The 22,500-nt window shown below is 47.7% G+C and overlaps 2 protein-coding genes across 2 annotated transcripts in view; both read right to left on the bottom strand.

The window, feature by feature from the left end:
- The window catches only part of slc13a1 (solute carrier family 13 member 1), a gene marked incomplete at both ends in the record, with an annotated part of 15,907 nt that extends 8,253 nt beyond the window's left edge, over window positions 1-7,654 (bottom strand). The window contains 5 exons of the mRNA XM_080544802.1: window positions 2,158-2,197; window positions 2,673-2,863; window positions 4,417-4,553; window positions 5,904-6,032; window positions 7,451-7,654. Of these exons, the coding sequence (XP_080400928.1) occupies window positions 2,158-2,197; window positions 2,673-2,863; window positions 4,417-4,553; window positions 5,904-6,032; window positions 7,451-7,654 (701 nt within the window). The remainder of the gene's footprint in view (window positions 1-2,157; window positions 2,198-2,672; window positions 2,864-4,416; window positions 4,554-5,903; window positions 6,033-7,450) is intronic.
- Window positions 7,655-12,776: 5,122 nt separating this feature from the next.
- iqub (IQ motif and ubiquitin domain containing) overlaps window positions 12,777-22,500 on the bottom strand; it is a gene marked incomplete at both ends in the record, with an annotated part of 14,621 nt that continues 4,897 nt past the window's right edge. Inside the window, 8 exons of the mRNA XM_080544803.1 lie at window positions 12,777-12,995; window positions 13,586-13,771; window positions 14,320-14,550; window positions 15,750-15,926; window positions 16,893-17,063; window positions 17,952-18,127; window positions 18,329-18,539; window positions 20,808-20,963. Of these exons, the coding sequence (XP_080400929.1) occupies window positions 12,777-12,995; window positions 13,586-13,771; window positions 14,320-14,550; window positions 15,750-15,926; window positions 16,893-17,063; window positions 17,952-18,127; window positions 18,329-18,539; window positions 20,808-20,963 (1,527 nt within the window). The remainder of the gene's footprint in view (window positions 12,996-13,585; window positions 13,772-14,319; window positions 14,551-15,749; window positions 15,927-16,892; window positions 17,064-17,951; window positions 18,128-18,328; window positions 18,540-20,807; window positions 20,964-22,500) is intronic.

The following is a 22,500-nucleotide window of genomic DNA, read 5'->3' on the forward strand; positions in this document are numbered from 1 at the left end:
TTTTAGTCACTCTGCTCCACTCTGACGTTGTCTTAATACATCTGGAGTGAGAGAGTGACGCCTGTCTAGCCTCTAGCCTGAGTCAGTTATTTTAATCTTGTTTAACATCCTCAGCCTCTGGAACCCAGTTTCAGTTGAAAGCCAAAGTCTGTTTGACGCCTGTTGTTGTCAGTTGTGACAGCAGCTGATGAAACCAGGAACAAGTCGACAACCGACCGTGTCCAGACTTTTATTCTGAAAAATGTCAATAAATCAATTTCAAGGTTGTTGAAAATCACACAAAAAAATGACACACTCGCTAGTCTTTAACACAGCTTGTTTTGCGAGCCTGCTAACAATCCATTGCACTACTGCAATATGTTGGCTCGACTCACGAGTGTGTCGTTGATTTTCAAGAAGGTTGACATTTATTCACATTTTTCTGAATAAAAGTTTTTGAGTCGGTTTCACCAGCTGCTGTCACAGTTTGCAGTGTGTGGCCTTGAAGGCCTCTCTCTGACATTGTCTTAATACATTTGGAGTGAGTGAAAACTGTCCGGCAGTTAACTGTCAATCATTAGGTGGGCGGGGCTACAACCCTGCTAATCATCAGCAGTTACAGAATCTGCACTTCTACTCAGACGGAGAGCGACAGCATCTGCCACAGCCTCCTGACACCAAGACGAAAGCATCTGTTTGTGGAGTCTATTGAGGAAGGCCAAACTAAGTACTGTTTTCTCTACAGCTGCTAATATCACAACATCACATTCTCCCCATTCCTGTTATTTCTTCAAGTTATTTCTTCCCTCAGGAGGACACAGAGACACCTCACCCCCTCTCACAGCCCGTCTAATCTAATCTGTCTGCCACGCTCAACTGACCGTGACCCCCCTGTCACGAGAGGACTTTGGACCTGCCAGTCACCGGTCCATAAAGCCAGGCTATCGTCCGCCAGGTCAGCTCGGCCACTTCTTAGAGGAGAGAGATGTCACGTCCACGCGCTCGCTGGGCTGTCTGAAACCCTGCAAGCCTGGAGATTAGGACTCTGAGAGCTGAGAGGAAATGGAGTAAAAACCTAAAAACCAGCCTCCCTGAAGACCTGAAACCTTCTCTCTCTCTCTCTCCTCCTCAACTACTACCACCTCCTCTGCATCAGCTGCTAAAGCTTCTTACTACCATTCCAACATTCAACCCTCTGCTTCTGACCCGAGGAAACTGTTCTCTACAATCCAAGGCCTCCTTCCTTTCCATATCACTAATCACTTCCTCTATATCCACAGGCTCTGTTCCAGATACGTTCCATTAAGACAGACAGAGTCAATCCTCTTCTCAACAAACCAACTCTTGACACATCTGCTGTCCATAACTGCAGACCGGAGTATGAGCAGAGTGCCCAGCCTTGAAGCCGGATTGGTGAGGGTCACAGAGGTGGTTCTGAAGGAGACAGTGAGCATGTTGATTGGAGAGGAACAGCGGTTTCAAGGGTTTTAGATATCCTATCTTAGATATCCCGGTATTCTATCTAAAACCCTGGAAAGCGCGAAAGTCTCGAATCAACATTCTCCTCATATCTCCTTCAGAACAACCTCCCTGACCCTGCCAATCCAGCTTCAAGGCTGGGCTCTACTCAGACTGGCTCCTTGCTGTCACAGAGGCCCTCCATTCTTCTAAGGCTACATCCCTCCTCCTCCTCATCCCTCCTCTGTTCTCATTCTTCTGGACCTCTCTGCTGCATTCGACAGCTAATCCTTCCCTCCACCCTCTCTACCTGGTTAGTCACCTGTATCCTGCCTTAGATTGACCTTAGACCTTAGATCTCTTCAGGCTACTTCTTAACTGCTCCTCCTAAATACCTCCTCAACCCCACTACCACCCTGTACAGTTGATCTACTATAAATTAATATAATATTAATAATCATCATCATCATTATCATAATAATAATCATAATAATGCTGTGTTCTTCCAGCATTGTAACTGCCAATGTTCCCTGGTTTTGGCACAGATTACTATTTCTTATGATGACTGATGGACAGACGATTCCTTTACTTAGACAAATGTATCTGTTGTAAGTTGCTTTGTGTAAAGGCGTCTGCTAAATGCCAACAATGTAATGTACTAACCTAACCTGCCGAACGTGACACACGTGAGCAACACTGATGAGACAGTAGAAGATTTACCTGATCCTCTCTTCACTTGTCTCAATCTGCCTCTCAGTTTCTACAAGAGGAATAACGTATCAGTGTTTCAAATCATAAATAATATTATTATTGTTGTTGTTATTGTATCAAGTCGATTAACAGGGACATGACATTGAAATGAGACCATGACATTAACACTAGAACAGCCGTGAGGGGTCATTTGACCCCTGTGAGTAAAGAAACATGTTCTATCTTTGCACTCTATCAAATTTCAGGACCCTCCTTTCATGACTTGTCCTAGATATGTGCGTTCTACCACCCAGTATCCTTACATTTTCTAAATCACATCAGGATAAGCTAGTATGAAGCTATTTTGCAGTGTTTAGTGGTCTAGTGGTCGTTGTGTGTAAATAGCAGCTTCCCGTTGTAAAGACTATGGTCATTTGACCCCCGAGGCGGCTCTTTTAGTAGGTAAAAGGCACGACTGTTCTAGTGTTAACTGTCACCACATTTCAGACTTGGTTTCAGACTCAGGATAGACGTTAAAGCCTCACCCTCCAGCTCCAGTCCAGGGTTGTCCTCTCCCAGCTGATTGGCCGCCCGCTCCCTCTGCTCCCCCTCGCCCTCCGACCTCATGATCTGCTGGACCACCGCCTCCACGATGGGCATCACCATGGCGACCGCAGACGTGTTGGAGACCCACATGGAGAGGAACGCGCAGCCGGCCATGAACCCCAACATCAGCCTGGAGGACATCACACAGCCATGAACCCCAACATCAGCCTACATACAGCCATGAACCCCAACATCAGCCTACACACAGCCATGCACCCCAACATCAGCCTACATACAGCCATGAACCCCAACATCAGCCTGGAGGACATCACACAGCCATGAACCCCAACATCAGCCTACATACAGCCATGAACCCCAACATCAGCCTACACACAGCCATGAACCCCAACATCAGCCTACAGCAGGACATAAATGGACTACACTTACATAGCGCCTTATTCCAAGGCGCTTTACAACGGCCTCTCATTCACCCATTCACACACACATTCACACACCAATGGTGGCGGCAAGCTACCATGCAAGGCGCCGGCCCGCTCACTGGGACCAATTTGGGGTTCAGTGTCGTGATGTCAGTGAGTGCCAGACTGTTCAAATAATATTTGAAATAATTTTTAAAAATGTAACTGTGCTGGATCTAGCAGTCCAGATAGACTTAAGCAAGCGCTTTCTTTTCAACCCAGGTGGTTAAGCAAATTTACTTTGAGATAACCTTGCCTTGGCGGTAATGATCTGTTAATGTTGGACGCCAACAGCCATAACACTCAAATAAGTCAGGAAGGAAGTAACATCAAATGAGCTTCCAAAAACGCCCCCTTTGAAAACTCGGACAAACAAACAACGCTTCACTGACAGTGACTGACCGACCGTGACTGAATGACATTCAATGACTTACAATGGTGGAAGTTCAAATTTCTGATTCACAAGCAAGTAATAGACATGTTTTTTAAAGATGACAAGAATATTTAGTCTAGAAGCTTTTCACCATCAGATATTAGCGAGTTGTTTGTCCGAGTTTTCTGCCTGTAGTGACTTTTGCTGTGATATGATTGGAGACTTTGTATTTTGGGGCGTGGCTTAGCGATAGGTCCTTAACATTAACACACTGTCTGTCATCTGGCACGAGTGCATCAGCGTCTAGAACAGTGTTGTCTTTATGTCTGTTATGTCTGAGTGGAATTGTACAACACAAAGGCTGCAAAGGCTATTGACCGAGCCGCCCCCCTTACTTATCAAGTAGCCAAAGCATTAAAGTGTTATCATTTGACAAGGGCTATTAATAGAACACTGTGATACTAGCCTGGTGGACCTTGTCATCAGACGTTAGACGAGGGTTCGTTAGGGGCAGGAACACTGGGTTCACTGGATTGAGATGAAAGGCCATGAAGACCCATCTCTTCAGGTTCACCTTAACTGCTCCTCCTGAGACATCTACTACCCGCTTTTCCCCTTACTGTGTCCCCTATGACTTCTACTGCCCCCCTTGTACTGTTTCTCTGTTCTCCAGTGTCTATATATATATATATATTTAAAAAAAAGTTTTCCTTCTATCACGGAGACTGCCAATCGTCCCTGGCCTGAGCTGGATTACTCTTCCTGCTACGACTGGTGGATTGATGATTCACTTGCTTAGTCAAATGTATCGATTGTAAGTTGCTTTGGAATAAGACGTCTGCTAAACGCCAAACATGTAAAATGTAAAGACAGAGGCAGAGAGCGTCTCACCACCCGGGGTTGACCCCCACCAGGGTGACCAGCCTCAGGGCGATCCTGCGGTGGAGACCCCACTTCTCTATGGACGTGGCGAGGCAGATCACCCCGACCAGCAGCAGGTGGAAGTCTTTGAAGTACGCCGCAGCCACCTGGTGATGAGCGATGGAAGAGGAGGAGAGAGAGAGAGAGAGGGGGGGGGGGGGGGGGGGTTGAAGAGTCTCAAAGCCAAGGCATTTGATCAGTTCGCTGTTAGATTTCACATTTGATCAAATAACCTCATGCACCTCATACTGACACTCTCAACATCTCAACTTGTTAACTAAATGTTTGACAAATACACACGGAAGACACTCCAAAAGTTTGAAATCAAACAACGACTGTTTATGAGGTTACAGTAGAGCCTCTCAACACTAGACATCGTCCCCCTGTTTTAGGCCACCAAAAGTGATAAAGGGACAGATTAATCAAACGTCCATATTATTCATTAGCATCTTCAATAGTTGATGGACGATCCTTGGCACATGAAATAACTGCCTGAAGTCTGGGACCCATTGACCCCAGCAGACGCTGGGTATCTTTATGATATCTCATAATCATAACTTCTGAACGGGATGTATTCTAGGATCGCTGTAGCTACTGCTGACTCTGCTGCTGTTGTCATGGCAAATAGTGTCCCTCTGCCAAATAGTGTCCGGTTGTGGTAATCATATCTTTCTAACGCCATTGCCATGCCAACGCACATTCTGGACTGCCAACGCTTGCATTCCGGACATTCCACCCCTCTCTGTGTGCTGACTGCCACAGATTAATGTGTATCTTAAACTGGGAAGACAAATGTAATCTTTTTGCACTTGAACAGCATTAAGGTTGATGCAGGCTCACTAGTCAGCTATAGCTTTAATGTTGTTTTATACCTGCTAGCATGCTAATTTCACACTGATTCTGCAGTCAACCCTCAGGCCAGTGCTTGGTTATGGTAATATCATCTACCAACATGCATTTTCACTTCTACCTGAAACCTTTGGACCAAAGCGCCCTTCACTTCATCACAGGTGATTAGTTGCAATAGTCTTCATTATCATTTCTCAAAAGCTCTACAAAAAAAAGAAAAACCTTAATTCCTCCTGATGGATAAAGGCGTCTTCTAAAAGCCAAAAATGTCAAAACTATTTCTACCCAGCAATTACTGTATATCTGTCTATCTATCATCTAGAACACTTTAAACTTTAACAAACTTTAAACTTTAAACTTGTTCTACTACCAAAAGAAGACTTTGCAAGCCCACAAAGTTTCTTCTGGAACTTATTTGACATCAGACTTCACCGTGAAGGTAACAGAGATGAGAGGCTGTTCTCTCTCACCTCAGAGGACATTAGCCTTCAGCAGTGAGGTAACAGAGAGGAGAGGCTGTTCTCACCTCAGAGGACATTAGCCTTCACCTCAGAGGACATTAGACCTCAGCAGTAAGGTAACAGAGAGGAGAGGCTGTTCTCTCTCACCTCAGAGGACTTCATGATGCCGAACAGAGGGAAGAGGATGGCAGGAAGCAGCGCCGTGGCCGACAGCGGCAGCACCTCCGTCAGCCAGTAGACGGCCATGAGCAGCAGCACAAACGCACATTCTGCCACCTAGAGGAGAGGAGGAGGAAGGACAGGACACGGTGGTGACACAGTCTGGTGAAAAGGTCCCGTCGTTTGTGTGTGTGTGTGTGTGTGTGCACAGTGTGTGTGTGCACAGTGTGCGAAAGGGAGAGAGAGAGTGTGTATGTGGGTGGGTGTGTGTGAGCGACATGTGTCATCACAGGGTGTAAATAGGCTTGGGCCCGGGTCGGGCTGGGCTGGGGTAAATGCTTAGCTGGTCGGGTCAGACCGGGCCTGAATGCCACGGGCTTGGGCTGGGATAGGGCCGAGATGTCAGGCCGCGCAGACCTCTAGGAAGGGGGGGGGGGCATACACACGCCACAAGGCATTCTGGGAGATTCCTCTGTACCTGTTTACTTACCTGTGTTAATCTCTCAGGTAATAATTCATGTTGACAGTGTGTCTACTAGCGAGGGTTAATCTAGCAGAGGTTCCTAACATGTGCTTACAATATATCGTTTATATTTGTTACTGCTGTGTCACCTTGGTTGGGAATCTTCTGTGGGGAATGTTCTTGTTCCTGAGTGGTGATTATGATTATTACTGCAATGAACGAGCTAGGTTCATAAATGATAAGGTGCTGCAGAGATTACAGTAAATCAATACATCCACCAGTTAAAACACGGTGTGGAGAAAGCTGTGGGAATGTTTCAACAGTTCTGTTCTACTTTTCCTTGCCAATACATTTAAATGTAAAAGTAATTACAGATATTTACAGTCCTTTAGGCTATACAGTATATATATACATTTTTGTGTTTTTCTTGTATGTTGTTTCTAACAACACATGACGTCAATACTAAATGTTTTATGAGTGAAATCAGTTTAGAAAAGACATGTTTGTTATGGGAACAGTCAGATCCTGATGGTGCTGGAGTAGTGCTTTCTCATCCACATCATCAGGATCACTACAGGTTCTGTCTGTGTGTGTGTGTGTGTGTGTGTGTGTGTGAGTGTGTGTGTGTGTGTGTGTGTGAGTGTGTGTGTGTGTGTGTGTGTGTGTGTGTGTGTGTGTGTGTGTGTGTCAGAGCTGCAGGGATGTGTGATTATGGTGTCATGCAGCTTTAATGTCTTCTACACATTTCTCAACCTCTGCTTTGTGTGTATGTGGTTTGTTAGTGCGAGAGGGAGAGTGTGTGTGTGTGTGTGTGTGTATGTGTGTGTGTGTGTGTGTGTGTGTGTGAGTGTGTGTGTGTGTGTGTGTGTGTGTGTGTGTGTGAGTGTGTGTGTGTGTGTGTGTGTGTGTGTGTGTGTGTGTGTGTCGTGTGTGTGTGTGTGTCGTGGCCTCACTCACCTTGGTCTGTATGATCAGAGGTGTGTGTGTGAGTGTGTGTGTGTGTGTGTGTGTGTGTGTGTGTGTGTGTGTGCGTGAGTGTGTGTGTGTGTGTGTGTGTCGTGGCCTCACTCACCTTGGTCTGTATGATCAGAGGAAGGGGCAGCAGCAGCAGCGGGGTGCAGATGATGATGACGAGGCTGCGGTAGAACCAGAACCCTCTCAGGAACCTCTTCACTCCCGCCACCATCCTCCTGTCTACCTGTTCACCTCCTCCACCTGAGTGGAACCTGTCACTGAGTGGACGGCTGCATACCACAGGCATCAACGTCTCATTCATCCTATCCCCTCCACCAGCCATCCTATCCCCTCCACCAGCCATAAAGGTTTATTGTTTTAGGGTCGGTTTGCCACTGAGCATGCGTGGGGGGGTTGAGTCTCTCTGATGTGACCTGGGTGGAAGTCCCAGAGTCAGAGAGGCAGAGGGCGTGTGTGTGAGTCCCAGAGTCAGAGAGAGGCAGAGGGCGTGTGTGTGAGTCCCAGAGTCAGAGAGAGGCAGAGGGCGTGTGTGTGAGTCCCAGAGTCAGAGAGGCAGAGGGCGTGTGTGTGAGGCCCAGAGTCAGAGAGGCAGAGGGCGTGTGTGTGAGGCCCAGAGTCAGAGAGAGGCAGGGGGCGTGTGTGTGAGTCCCAGAGTCAGAGAGAGGCAGGGGGCGTGTGTGTGAGGCCCAGAGTCAGAGAGGCAGAGGGCGTGTGTGTGAAGCCCAGAGTCAGAGAGGCAGAGGGCTTGTGTGTGAGTCCCAGAGTCAGAGAGAGGCAGAGGGCGTGTGTGTGAGTCCCAGAGTCAGAGAGAGGCAGAGGGCTTGTGTGTGAGTCCCAGAGTCAGAGAGAGGCAGAGGGCGTGTGTGTGAGTCCCAGAGTCAGAGAGAGGCAGAGGGCTTGTGTGTGAGTCCCAGAGTCAGAGAGAGGCAGAGGGCTTGTGTGTGAGTCCCAGAGTCAGAGAGAGGCAGAGGGCGTGTGTGTGAGTCCCAGAGTCAGAGAGAGGCAGAGGGCTTGTGTGTGAGTCCCAGAGTCAGAGAGAGGCAGAGGGCTTGTGTGTGAGTCCCAGAGTCAGAGAGAGGCAGAGGGCTTGTGTGTGAGGCTCACTGCCATGGGGAACAAACTGTTCAGGTGGTTTTGGTGTTGATAGACCTTTGTTCCATGTGTGACACCGTTTCATGAAAAGGTCCTCATGTCGGGAGTTGTGAAACCTCGCAATCGAGCCAAACAAGTCTTGTTGTGAAAAAATGTGTTTTCCAGTTGTTGACATTGAGGACGACAAATGTAAGCGATGAAGAACCCACTCCATATCATAACCAACAGTTTTACATTCACTAAATACCTACAGTCTGTTAGCAAACTTGGGGGGGGGGGTGTAGTATTCTTATTTATTTATGTATTTTTGATCTGTTTGTTGACAAGACTGCTGCAATCAAGGACTATAGACAGAGAAAGTTTAGTCGAGTCTTCTTTATTTTGTTACGTCACTTGTCACCTCACCAAGTCAACTTCCTGTATGAACTTTATTTTCTTAGCTAAAAATGACCAACGCTTATTAACTGGACTTGCATTTGATATACGTAAGGCTCATAACATGAGGGCAGAACCTCTGAACATTTGGAGGGAATCTACCATTGTATCACATTCTGCAGAGGCTGCAGCCATGCCAACCAGGCAAACATGAATAGAAGCTGTTACTGTAACCCATGACGACAGAGCCTGGCTGCTAGACCATGTTAGAAAGCCTATTGGTGATGCAAAATATCTAAGGACAAAATGATGTTTTATAGCAGGAGGGTCGAACATCCGTCCTGTCTGTGGATAAGAATCAGCTTTGAAATGGGAAGACAATTAATTATCAGAGTATTACTTATCAGAGTACTGCTCGCATAATGTCTTGTCCTTTTTTATTTCATTTTTTAATTTCTCCTGTACCATCCCCTCCCCTGATTGGAGGACATATACTTAAGGTATACTTAATTTAGTTTTTATTAATATTATTCCCACTGCTACAACTCCTACTGCTTTTATGTGAAACATCCCATTCCAACTCATAGCAGAGTGGTGAACTTAAGCTGCTTGTATTAAACTTGTTAATACTCATTATACTTCATTCACTTAAATATATATTCACGTAGAATGCACATTTTAACATAGAGGTCTATGGTGATCAAAAGATGCAATGTTTGGAACGCTGCTGTTACAGCTTTTAAGCGAAGCGTTCTAAACCAACTTTAGAATGCGTCAACATTCTAAATGTTGAACCCTGTAGAAAGCATCTGATCACTATTCGGTTGTTAAGTCTGACCTCACGCGTGACGTTGAGCAATTTCCGGGTCCAAATAATAATACCAAAAAAATTCCCCGCACCAGAGTACCAGTGTACTACAGCACCAGAGTACCAGTGTACTAAAGCACCAGAGTACCAGTGTACTAAAGCACCAGAGTACCAGTGTACTAAAGCACCAGAGTACCAGTGTACTAAAGCACCAGAGTACCAGTGTACTAAAGCACCAGAGTACCAGTGTACTAAAGCACCAGAGTACCAGTGTACTACAGCACCAGAGTACCAGTGTACTAAAGCACCAGAGTACCAGTGTACTACAGCACCAGAGTACCAGTGTACTAAAGCACCAGAGTACCAGTGTACTAAAGCACCAGAGTACCAGTGTACTAAAGCACCAGAGTACCAGTGTACTAAAGCACCAGAGTACCAGTGTACTAAAGCACCAGAGTACCAGTGTACTAAAGCACCAGAGTACCAGTGTACTACAGCACCAGAGTACCAGTGTACTAAAGCACCAGAGTACCAGTGTACTAAAGCGCCAGAGTACCAGTGTACTAAAGCACCAGAGTACCAGTGTACTAAAGCACCAGAGTACCAGTGTACTAAAGCACCAGAGTACCAGTGTACTAAAGCACCAGAGTACCAGTGTACTACATTTACATTTACATTTTTGGCATTTAGCAAACACCTTATTCCAAAGCGACTTACAATCAATACATTTGAATACTAAGCATGTGAATCAGCAGTCCACCATTCGTTGCAGGAAGAGTACTCTAGCTCGGGCCGGGGGCCACTGATAGAAGGAAAAACCTTCTCCCTATTATCGCCTTCTACTAAAACCTTTTTTTTTTTTACTGGAGAAACTGAGAAACAGTACAAGGGGGGCAATAGAAGTTCTAGGGACACAGTAGAGGGGAAAGCGGGTGTCTTTAGGAGACGTAGAGGTGAGGGTCAGAAGATGTCTCAGGAGGAGCAGTTAAGATGTAACCTGAAGAGATGGGTCTTCAGTCTACGACGGAAGATGGGTAGTGACTCTGCCGTTCTGACAGCCGTGGGGAGCTCATTCCACCAGCGGGGAGCCAGTGTTGTGAAGAGACGTGATCGGGCAGCCCGACTGCTGTGTAGAGGAGGAGGGGCCAGTCGGCCAGCCGAGGTGGAGGAGCGGAGTGAGCGGGCAGGGGTTTGGAGGGTTACCATTTCCTTCAGGTAGGCAGGGGCTGTCCCTTTAGCTGCCTGGTATGCAAGCACCAGGGTTTTGAATCTGATGCGAGCTGCTATCGGGAGCCAGTGCAGGGTGCGAAGGAGAGGGGTGACATGCGAGTATTTGGGGAGGTTGAATACCAGCCGGGCAGCAGCATTCTGGATGAGCTGCAGAGGTCTAATGGCTGAAGCGGGGAGCCCCGCCAGGAGTGCATTGCAGTAATCCAGGCGGGAGATGACCAGTGCCTGGATCAAGAGTTGCGCTGCCTCTCTGGTAAGGAATGGTCGTATCCTTCTGATGTTGTAGAGGAGGAATCTGCAGGAGCGAGCCGTTGCTGCAATGTTCTCCGCACAGGATAGTCGGTTATCCAGGATCACTCCAAGGTTCTTGGCTGTCAGGGAGGGGGTTACAGTAGAGTTCTCCACTGTGATGGAGAAGTCTTGGAGAGGGCAGGCTTTCCCGGAGATGAAGAGGAGCTCAGTCTTGTTAAGATTGAGCTTGAGATGGTGGTCAGCCATCCAAGTTGAAATGTCAGCGAGACATGCTGAGATACGGGTTGCCACGTGTACATCAGACGGGGGGAAGGACAGGAAGAGTTGAGTGTCGTCTGCGTAGCTGTGGTAGGAGAGCCCATGTGAAGAGATTACCGAGCCAAGAGACTTGGTGTAGAGGGAGAAGAGTAGGGGCCCTAGGACGGAACCCTGGGGAACTCCAGTGGAGAGGGTTCGTGGAGAAGATAGCGATTCTCTCCAGGTCACCTGGTAGGAGCGGCCCGCCAGGTAGGAAGAAAACCAGGAGTGTGCGGTGCCAGAGATGCCCAGGTCTGAGAGGACTAAAGCACCAGAGTACCAGTGTACTAAAGCACCAGAGTACCAGTGTACTAAAGCACCAGAGTACCAGTGTACTAAAGCACCAGAGTACCAGTGTACTAAAGCACCAGAGTACCAGTGTACTAAAGCACCAGAGTACCAGTGTACTAAAGCACCAGAGTACCAGTGTACTAAAGCACCAGAGTACCAGTGTACTAAAGCACCAGAGTACCAGTGTACTAAAGCACCAGAGTACCAGTGTACTACAGCACCAGAGTACCAGTGTACTACAGCACCAGAGTACCAGTGTACTAAAGCACCAGAGTACCAGTGTACTAAAGCACCAGAGTACCAGTGTACTAAAGCACCAGAGTACCAGTGTACTAAAGCACCAGAGTACCAGTGTACTAAAGCACCAGAGTACCAGTGTACTAAAGCACCAGAGTACCAGGGTACTAAAGCACCAGAGTACCAGTGTACTACAGCACCAGAGTACCAGTGTACTAAAGCGGTAGAATGACAGTTCAATCGTTTTTTAGACTCTGATCTATTCATACAACAAGGGACACAGCACTGCGGCATTCCGAGAGAGCGCCTCAGCCAACGTTGGACCCAGAAACACGTCACGACTTAACAACCAAATTAAACTACACAGCTGCTGCTCTTTCCTGCTCTGTCCACAGGACTTGAACTCAACGGACCTATCGCTAAGCCACGCCCCAAAATAGACATTGTCCAATCATATCACAGCAAAAGTCACTACAGGCAGAAAACTCTGACAAACAACTCGCTAATATCTGATGGTGAAAAGCTTCTAGACTAAATATTCTTGTCATCTTTAAAAAACATGTCTAGAATCAGAAATTTGAACTCCCGCCATTGTAAGTCATTGCATGTCATTCAGTCACGGTCGGTCAGTCAGTCACTGTCAGTGAAGCGTTGTTTGTTTGTCCGAGTTTTCAAAGGGGGCGTGTCTTAGCGATAGGTCCATTACACTGTTCCTCAACAGTCCTCTCTCTGTCCACTAAGGGTCAGGTACATCATTGCATATAGTAGATTTAAGCAGAGAAATACAGGAACAAAACAACAACGTTTTACTCTCATGTAACAGCGTAAGAGATGTGGTTCTTCACTGTGTGGTCGTCCCAGGGGTCGTCTGAGGGGTCGTCGTCTGAGGGACCTTGGCCGTCGCCACGGTGATGGGCTTGGCCACCAGCAGGTCGCCCTGGGCAACGGGCCGCGAGTCCACGTCCTGCATGTACTGGGCCATGACGGGGATCTGGGAGAAGTAGTTCCTGGCCAGCGTGTGTTTGTGTCTGACGCTCCTGATGAACGTCACGCCATACGCCTGTTAGAGGGGGGGGAGCAGGGTGAGAAACTGACCCAGTAAACAAAGAGTCCAAAAGACGTCCTCAGGGAAGCCGGGATGTGGGTTCAGATGACGTCTTTCTAGGACGTCCAGGTGACGTCTTTAGGACGTCTTATGGACTACAGAATCGTCAGAATCGTCTTCTGTAGTCCATAAGACGTCCTAAATGACAACATTTGTAGGAACTATATTTCTCAGTGCAGGGCTGAATGTGTGTGGTGTATGTGTGTGTGTGTGTGTGCTTTTTTTTGGGTGGGGCGGTGGTGGGTGTAGTAGGCCATTGCTACTATAAACAAATATTGTTTACTTTGAGGTATGCCATTGCTAAGCATTGCTATTGTGTGTTTGTGTGTGTGAGCGTTTAGTGTGCATGTGTGTGTGTGTGTGTGTGTGTGTGTGTATAGTCCCACCTTCTCTATGTTCTCCACCTTCAGGTGTATATAGTGTGTGTATATAGTGTGTGTGTGTGTGTGTGTGTGTGTATAGTAACACACCTTGTCTACGTCCTCCACCTTCAGGTGTATATAGTGTGTGTGTGTGTGTGTGTGTGTGTGTGTATAGTAACACACCTTGTCTACGTCCTCCACCTCCAGGTGGGCCGTCACCTCGTCCCTGCCCAGCAGGATGCAGTTCCAGGGGCTCCAGCCGCCCAGCCGGTCCCAGGGCGCCATCACCAGGTCAGGCAGGTCCCTGCAGGCCGACAGGGCCGACTGGGCGCCCCACACCACCTCCACCAGGTACCGCAGGTCCTGCACCTGTAACATACACACACGCACACGCACACGCACACGCGCGCGCACACACACACACACACACACACACACACACACACACACACACACACTGCTGTTAGTCCGCATTCAGCAGGGTTCCCACACCTTCTGAAACATCACATTCAAGCACCTTTCAAAGACTTTCAAGACTCAATTCCCTCAAATTCAAGGACCCAACACGGCATAGTTTGAGACAGATCTAGTTGACGAGCTAAGTAAAACAGTTTTGAATATATCGATTTTTTTTTTAGAGAGAGAGAGAGAGAGAGAGAGAGGGGAATTCAAGCACTTTCAATGACCCATGTCTATTTTCAAAAACTTTTAAGACCTTGATTTCTTTTTCTCAAATTCACAAACTTTCAAGGATTTCAAGGACCCGTGGGAACCCTGGATCAACGTTGTGTCTGCCTCTGTGTATATCTACCTGCAGCAGGTAGGTGATCTTGGCCTCTGTGTGGGTTAGGAGGGTTAGGAGGGTCAGGGGTTAGGAGGGTTAGGGGTTAGGGGTCAGGAGGGTCAGGGTTATGTACCTGCAGCAGGTAGGTGATCGTGGCCTCCGTGGCGCGGAGCGTCTTCAGGATGGTGTTGTAGTGGGAGAGGTCGTGGCGGCGGCGGGCCTGGTTGTCCAGCTCAGCGCAGCTGCGGCACTGACCCACCACCCTGGTCCTGGCCGTCAGGGGGAAGGCGGAGGACAGCAGGTAGCGGCTGCAGCCGCGGCAGAAGAACATGCTGTTCCTCAGCTGGGCCGGGTCCTGAGGGACCTGGGAGAGGGACATTTTAACAATTTACCACAAATATGTTAGAAACAACAATGCAATCTTACAATACAGACAAGACAGTACATTACACATAACAATGGACCCCTTTTGACCCCTTTATTGAGATTAAATTGGAGGGGAACATTTAAAAGGCGCAGGTTAAAGGGTTATTCAAGTACTTATAAGTTTTCAATTCAAGTTTGTTTTGTTTAGAACAGATAACCTCAGATAACCTCACAGGTTACACACACTTTTTATGTACATGCACATCAGGGTTAGATGTCCAGGCCTAAACAGTAAGGGGGGAATCCTCTTAAGACTCACATCTTAAAGGGGCAATCTGGGATTGGTACGTTTTTATTTTTTTACTTTTAAATGAACCATTGATTCTTCAAGGATATAACTGCCTCGTGATCTGAGCTGTGTTTCCCCATCACAACCCAAAAGAAGCTCCTTTTACTCCACTGTTTGTAATAAAAGGAAATGTAAACAAACAGTATAGCTTCAACACATTGTTAAAACTAGGGTTTCATGTTGACCTCATGGATGGTCAGTCCTGGTGTTCACAGCTCTGTTTAGGAATCTGAGCATAGTTCCATTTCTCCAGCCCAGAGAGATCAGAGCGTTTTACACTAAGAGACAGAGGAGACAGAGAAGTCACAGCTCCAGGCCTAAGACTGAGATAAGAAGAGAGTATAAGACAAGACACTGCTCCAGGCCATGAGACTGCTCAATTAACCATAACAACCCCCCCCCCCTCCTCAACCAGCACTACCTCAACCTCCCCTGAACTCCAGCTCTATAATAATCACATGGTTCTGAAATGTGCGATTTCATTATTTGATCTCGTATGGCGGTGCGTTAGCTACTGGTGCAGGACTGAAGGACAGAAGATCAAAGCTTCTCCAACCCTCTCAGTGAACCTGTCTCTCTCTCTCTGTCAGACACACACAGTGAACCTGCCAGAGTACAGTAGGTAGTGTACCTTTTTAAAGGTAATTTGGGCAGTCCCACTCATATTTTTCATTTTATTGGATAGAGACAGTGAAGGTAGACAGGAAAGTAAGGAGGAGAGGGGAGAGAGGGCATGTCAGCAGGGCATGGGGGCCGGATTCCAACCCATGCCGACATGGGCATATGTGTGCACTGTAGACCGTGGCGCTAGACCACTGGACCACCGCAGGCCACAGTGGGCAGCGTACCGTGAGCAGCTTGGCAGCCTCGGGGTTGAAGGCGGGGGTTTTGATGTACTGGAGGAAGAGCGTGGCGATCCTCTTCCTCAGGCCCTCCAGGTTGGCCTCCTTCACCCCCCTCATCATCAGGTCCGTCTCCCTGTCAATCAGCTCCACCATGTCCTGCGTCAGCTTGCAGTCGTGCTCCTGTCAGATCAGCAGCGTGATTAACCGTAGGTCACATGATGATGTCATGTATATGAATATGGACTTTCATGATCATTCTGAGCCATGAAGTGTGTGATGACATGAAACCAGGAACATTTTGACCAGGAATTTACTTTGTATATACATGTTCATTGCACGTATACTGACTTTATATTCATTTACTTATACCCACTGTAATACTGTATACTGTCCCACCAGGCACTGTAATACTGTATACTGTCCCACCAGGCACTGTAATACTGTATACTGTCCCACCAGGCACTGTCCATACATGTATGGCTTTTACACAATGTACTACTGCACTCTTTCCGTGTCTTTGTACCTGTACTCTGTCAATGACAATAAAGTGAATCTAATCTGATCTAAAAACAATAATAAAAAGAATGTAATAGAGAGATAAAAAAACATTCTCTAAGAAAACCTCCATGCAACACGCTTGCTGTTTGCTTGTATACAATAGACGTATCGCTAAGCCACGCCCCCTTAGAAAACTCGGACAAACAAACAACGCTTCACTGACAGTGACTGACTGACCGACCGTGACTGACAATGGCGGGAGTCATTCCATGACTTACAATGGCGGGAGTTCAAATTTCTGATTTACAAGTAAGTAATAGACATGTAAAGATGACAAGAATATTTAGTCTAGAAGCTTTTCACCATCAGATATTAGCGAGGTGTTTGTCCGAGTTTTCTGCCTGTAGTGACTTTTGCTGTGATATGATTGGACAATTTCTATTTTGGGGCGTGGCTTAGCGATAGGTCCATTTGTGGAGCACAATGTCACCCTACTGTATATATTGACTAAATATTAAAATATATCCCACAATCTATCTACAAATATCTCTTCTCTGAAGCTGGGCTGAGGGTGAGTGTTCACACCTTGACTGTGTGTTTGAGTGTGAGGGTGAGGGTGTGTGTGAGTGTGAGGGAGAGCGTTCACACCTTGACTGTGTGTTTGAGAGTGAGCAGCACGTCCAGCCTCTCCTCCTGAGTGAGGTAGCCCAGGGTGATGCTGGTGTACAGGTCTCTCAGCTCCTTGGCTCTGATGGTGTACTGGGTGTCCATCTGGGTCGTCTTACCGTCGAACGCTCGCCACCTCTTAGGGGCGGCGCACTGAGAGGGGGGGGGGGTCAAACACAACATTGTTTCTGTACACATCCCAGTAAACAAAGAGTCCAAAAGACGTCCTCAGGGAAGCCGGAATGTGGGTTCAGATGACGTCTTTCTAGGATGTCCAGATGACGTCTTTAGGACTACAGAATCGTCTTATGTACGTCAAGACTATTCTGTAGTCCATAAGACGTCCTAAAGACGTCATCTGAACCCACATTCCGGCTTCCCTGAGGACGTCTTTTGAACTCTTTGTTTACTGGGAGGGCACTCTTGTTTGTCTCAGGGTTAAGGGTTTCCATGGCAACAACTCTATGATTATGTTTGCACAATGGTAGTTGTTGCACTACAACAAAGGTTTTACGAAATATATATTATTGTTTTTAGTGTTGAAGAGCCCACTCGATATAACAAACACTCGATATAACAAACACTGTTTTTAGGATCACTAAATAATTCTAATTCATGAATGTGATTCACCGTCTCGTCTGCCCTAATCTACTGGGTAAGTGAAACACGGCTTCTAAACAAACAAACGTTTTAGGACGTAGAGTTCAACAGCAAGGCCTGTGTGAGGAGCCAGGACCTTTTAGTCTACTAGCTCATCATGTGATCTACAGAAACCCCCTTCAACAAAATCTGAGAATCTTTACCTTCACCTAATAGAATGTAACATGAATGTTACGCACTGGAACCTTTAAGAATTGAAAGTCTGAATGTGTCACTTCCTGAACTGAGATGGACCTGAGCCCAGACAACCCTGACAACCCTGACATTCTGACAGTCTCTCAGTCTTCTGTTTCAACCGAGGAAAGGACACGAGGGCAGAGAGGAGGTGAACGACTCCCGTATGGAATGCGGCCTAACGTGAGTCGCTGTGTGACCTCTGACCTTGTCGAGGAAGGCCTGCACCGCCTTATCGTGGTTCCTCTCCCCGGAGGCGAGGCGGTGGCGTCCGATGGAGGAGATGAGCTGCGTCTCCTGCTCCAGCAGCGCACACAGGGCCGCCTTCCTCTCAGCGCCAGAGAGAGACGCGTCTATCCTCTCCACCTCCTCCTGCCTCCACTCTGGTACACACACACACAGAGAGGGTTTAACACACACACACACACACACACAGAGGGTTTAACACACACACACACACACACACACACACACACACAGGGATTAAAGCAACATAAAAAAAAAAATCAGGCCAAGTCATATTGGCAGGGGGGAGGCGGGGCCTAGCAGAGGGGGCGGGGCCTAGATAGCCTAGCCTAGCTTACTCTCCAAGGCGTGGTACAGCAGGTCGAAGTCCTCCTTCCTCTTGGGGTTCATCCTGCGGCGGTGCTCCTCCCTGCCCTGCGCCTCCTTCTCCTGCCTCCTCCTGCCCTCCTCCTGCTGCAGCCAGGCCAGCCGCAGCTCCCTGTCCCCCCGCAGCTGCTGCGTCACACGCCGGGCCTGCCAGCCGCGCACGTACGTCTGCAGGGTGACCACCTGGGGGGGGCGGGGGGGAGATACATACCCAGTAAACAAAGAGTCCAAAAGACGTCCTCAGGGAAGCCGGAATGTGGGTTCAGATGACGTCATCTGGACATCCTAGAAAGACGTCATCTGAACCCAGATTCCGGCTTCCCTGAGGACGTCTTTTGGACTCTTTGTTTACTGGGTTGTCACAGAGAGAAATACAGAGAGACATATAGAGACAGATAAAGGCATAGAGACAGAGGCATACAGAGACACACAGAGACACACAGAGACACACAGAGACATACAGACATAGAGACATATAGAGGCATAGAGACTGAGAGACAGAGAGACATACAGAGACATACATTTACTTTTACATTTTTGGCATTTAGCAGACGCCTTATTCCAAAGCGACTTTTTTTGATTGATTGAAAACTTTATTAGAAGATTTGCAGAAGTAGGTACATGAAAGTACATATTACATACAAGGTCAACTAACAGGATAAAAACCCAAGAAAGCCACTGGCTTATTTCAATTGGGGTCCTTGATTCTCAATTCATCGTTACATGTAAGACAGACAAAAAAGCTAGTACTATCTACAAGATAATACAGACAAATAACTATTACTATCTACAAGATAAACACACATCCATCATGGGAAGAACAATACAACAAAACATAAGGTATGTACAGCGGGTAGGACAGGTGGGGACATACACCACAGGTGGGGGCGGGGGACAAAACACAAAGTATGTACAGTGGGTAGTTCGGGTCTTTTAATCTGATTTTTGATTTAGAGGGTCCAGTTACGGATTGCAGCCTCCTGTAAATGTTTTTTGAGAGTGGTTTTGAAGGTGGGCAGTGTTTTGCACTCCTTTAAGATTATAGGAAGGGCGTTCCACATTTTTACTGCATAGTTTGCAAACGAGTTTAACCCCTTGTTTGTGGTGCAACGCGGTTGAACGTGGTTCGTGGAGCTTCCTCTGGTGTTGTATGTGTGGACGTTGTTCACTTTTTGGAAGTATGTTGACAGGTACTTGGGTGTCTTTGTGGTGTAGCGTATCTTGAAGACCAGGCCCAGTGCAAGCTGCTGCACTCTGTCAACTACTCGTAACCAATCAAGGCTCAAAAAATGAGCAGCGGTTAGATGTGTCCTAGACTGTCCTAGGCCCAGACTTACAATCAATACATTTGAATACTAAGCATGTGAATCAGCAGTCCACTATTCGTTGCAGGAAGAGTACTCTAGCTCGGGCCCGGGGCCACTGATAGAAGGAAAAACCTTCTCCCTATTATCGCCTTCTACTAAAACTTTTTTTTTTTTTATATTACTGGAGAAACTGAGAAACAGTACAAGGGGGGCAGTAGAAGTTCTTAGGGACACAGTAGAGGGGAAAGCGGGTGTCTTTAGGAGACGTAGTGGTGAGGGTCAGAAGATGTCTCAGGAGGAGCAGTTAAGATGTAACCTGAAGACATACAGAGACAGAGAGACATACAGAGAGACAGAGAGACGTACAGAGACATACAGAGAGACATACAGAGACATACAGAGACATACAGAGACATACAGAGACATACAGAGAGACATACAGAGACATACAGAGACATACAGAGACATACAGAGACAGAGAGACATACAGAGACAGAGAGACATACAGAGAGACATACAGAGAGACAGAGAGACATACAGAGAGACAGAGAGACATACAGAGAGACATACAGAGACATACAGAGACATACAGAGACAGAGAGACATACAGAGACAGAGAGACATACAGAGAGACATACAGAGACAGAGAGACATACAGAGAGACATACAGAGACATACAGAGAGACATACAGAGACAGAGAGACATACAGAGACAGAGAGACATACAGAGACAGAGAGACACACAGAGACAGAGAGACACACAGAGAGACATACAGAGACAGAGAGACATACAGAGAGACATACAGAGACATACAGAGAGACATACAGAGACAGAGAGACATACAGAGACAGAGAGACATACAGAGACAGAGAGACACACAGAGACAGAGAGACACACAGAGACAGAGAGACATACAGAGACAGAGAGACACACAGAGACAGAGAGACATACAGAGACAGAGTGACATACAGAGAGATAGAGACATACAGAGACAGAGAGACATACAGAGAGACAGAGAGACATACAGAGACAGAGAGACATACAGAGACATAGAGACATACAGAGAGACATACAGAGAGACATACAGAGACATAGAGACATACAGAGACAGAGAGACATACAGAGACACACAGAGAGACGTACAGCTCTGAGTCTCCTGCCGTGGTGTTGGGCGGCAGTGACGTATGTCCCGGGGCGGAGCAGCTTGTCCTGCGTGTTGGAGACGTAGCAGCCGATCCCCGTCATCTGGGTGGAGGTGTGGCTGCTGCACTGCTGGGCCTGACTCCTCACCGTCACTGTCTGAGGAGAGAGAGAGACACGTCACTGTCTGTCTGAGGAGAGAGAGACACGTCACTGTCTGTCTGAGGAGAGAGAGACACGTCACTGTCTGTCTGAGGAGAGAGAGACACGTCACTGTCTGTCTGAGGAGAGAGAGACACGTCACTGTCTGTCTGAGGAGAGAGAGACACGTCACTGTCTGTCTGAGGAGAGAGAGAGACACGTCACTGTCTGTCTGAGGAGAGAGAGACACGTCACTGTCTGTCTGAGGAGAGAGAGACACGTCACTGTCTGTCTGAGGAGAGAGAGACACGTCACTGTCTGTCTGAGGAGAGAGAGAGACACGTCACTGTCTGTCTGAGGAGAGAGAGACACGTCACTGTCTGTCTGAGGAGAGTCACGTCACTGTCTGTCTGAGGAGAGAGAGACACGTCACTGTCTGTCTGAGGAGAGAGAGACACGTCACTGTCTGTCTGAGGAGAGTCACGTCACTGTCTGTCTGAGGAGAGAGAGACACGTCACTGTCTGTCTGAGAGAGAGAGACACGTCACTGTCTGTCTGAGGAGAGTCACGTCACTGTCTGTCTGAGGAGAGAGAGACACGTCACTGTCTGTCTGAGAGAGAGAGACACGTCACTGTCTGTCTGAGGAGAGAGAGACACGTCACTGTCTGTCTGAGGAGAGAGAGTCACGTCACTGTCTGTCTGAGGAGAGAGAGAGACACGTCACTGTCTGTCTGAGGAGAGAGAGACACGTCACTGTCTGTCTGAGGAGAGACACGTCACTGTCTGTCTGAGGAGAGTCACGTCACTGTCTGTCTGAGGAGAGAGAGACACGTCACTGTCTGTCTGAGGAGAGAGAGACACGTCACTGTCTGTCTGAGGAGAGAGAGACACGTCACTGTCTGTCTGAGGAGAGAGAGAGACACGTCACTGTCTGTCTGAGGGGAGAGAGACACGTCACTGTCTGTCTGAGGAGAGAGAGACACGTCACTGTCTGTCTGAGGAGAGAGAGACACGTCACTGTCTGTCTGAGGAGAGAGAGACACGTCACTGTCTGTCTGAGGAGAGAGAGACACGTCACTGTCTGTCTGAGGAGAGAGAGAGACACGTCACTGTCTGTCTGAGGAGAGAGAGACACGTCACTGTCTGTCTGAGGAGAGAGAGACACGTCACTGTCTGTCTGAGGAGAGAGAGACACGTCACTGTCTGTCTGAGGAGAGAGAGACACGTCACTGTCTGTCTGAGGAGAGAGAGACACGTCACTGTCTGTCTGAGGAGAGAGAGACACGTCACTGTCTGTCTGAGGAGAGAGAGACACGTCACTGTCTGTCTGAGGAGAGAGAGACACGTCACTGTCTGTCTGAGGAGAGAGAGAGACACGTCACTGTCTGTCTGAGGAGAGAGAGACACGTCACTGTCTGTCTGAGGAGAGAGAGACACGTCACTGTCTGTCTGAGGAGAGAGAGACACGTCACTGTCTGTCTGAGGAAAGAGAGACACGTCACTGTCTGTCTGAGGAGAGAGAGACACGTCACTGTCTGTCTGAGGAGAGAGAGA

The sequence above is a fragment of the Nansenia antarctica genome (genome assembly GCF_963989245.1).
Source record: "Nansenia antarctica genome assembly, chromosome: 14".
Lineage (NCBI taxonomy): Eukaryota > Metazoa > Chordata > Actinopteri > Argentiniformes > Microstomatidae > Nansenia > Nansenia antarctica.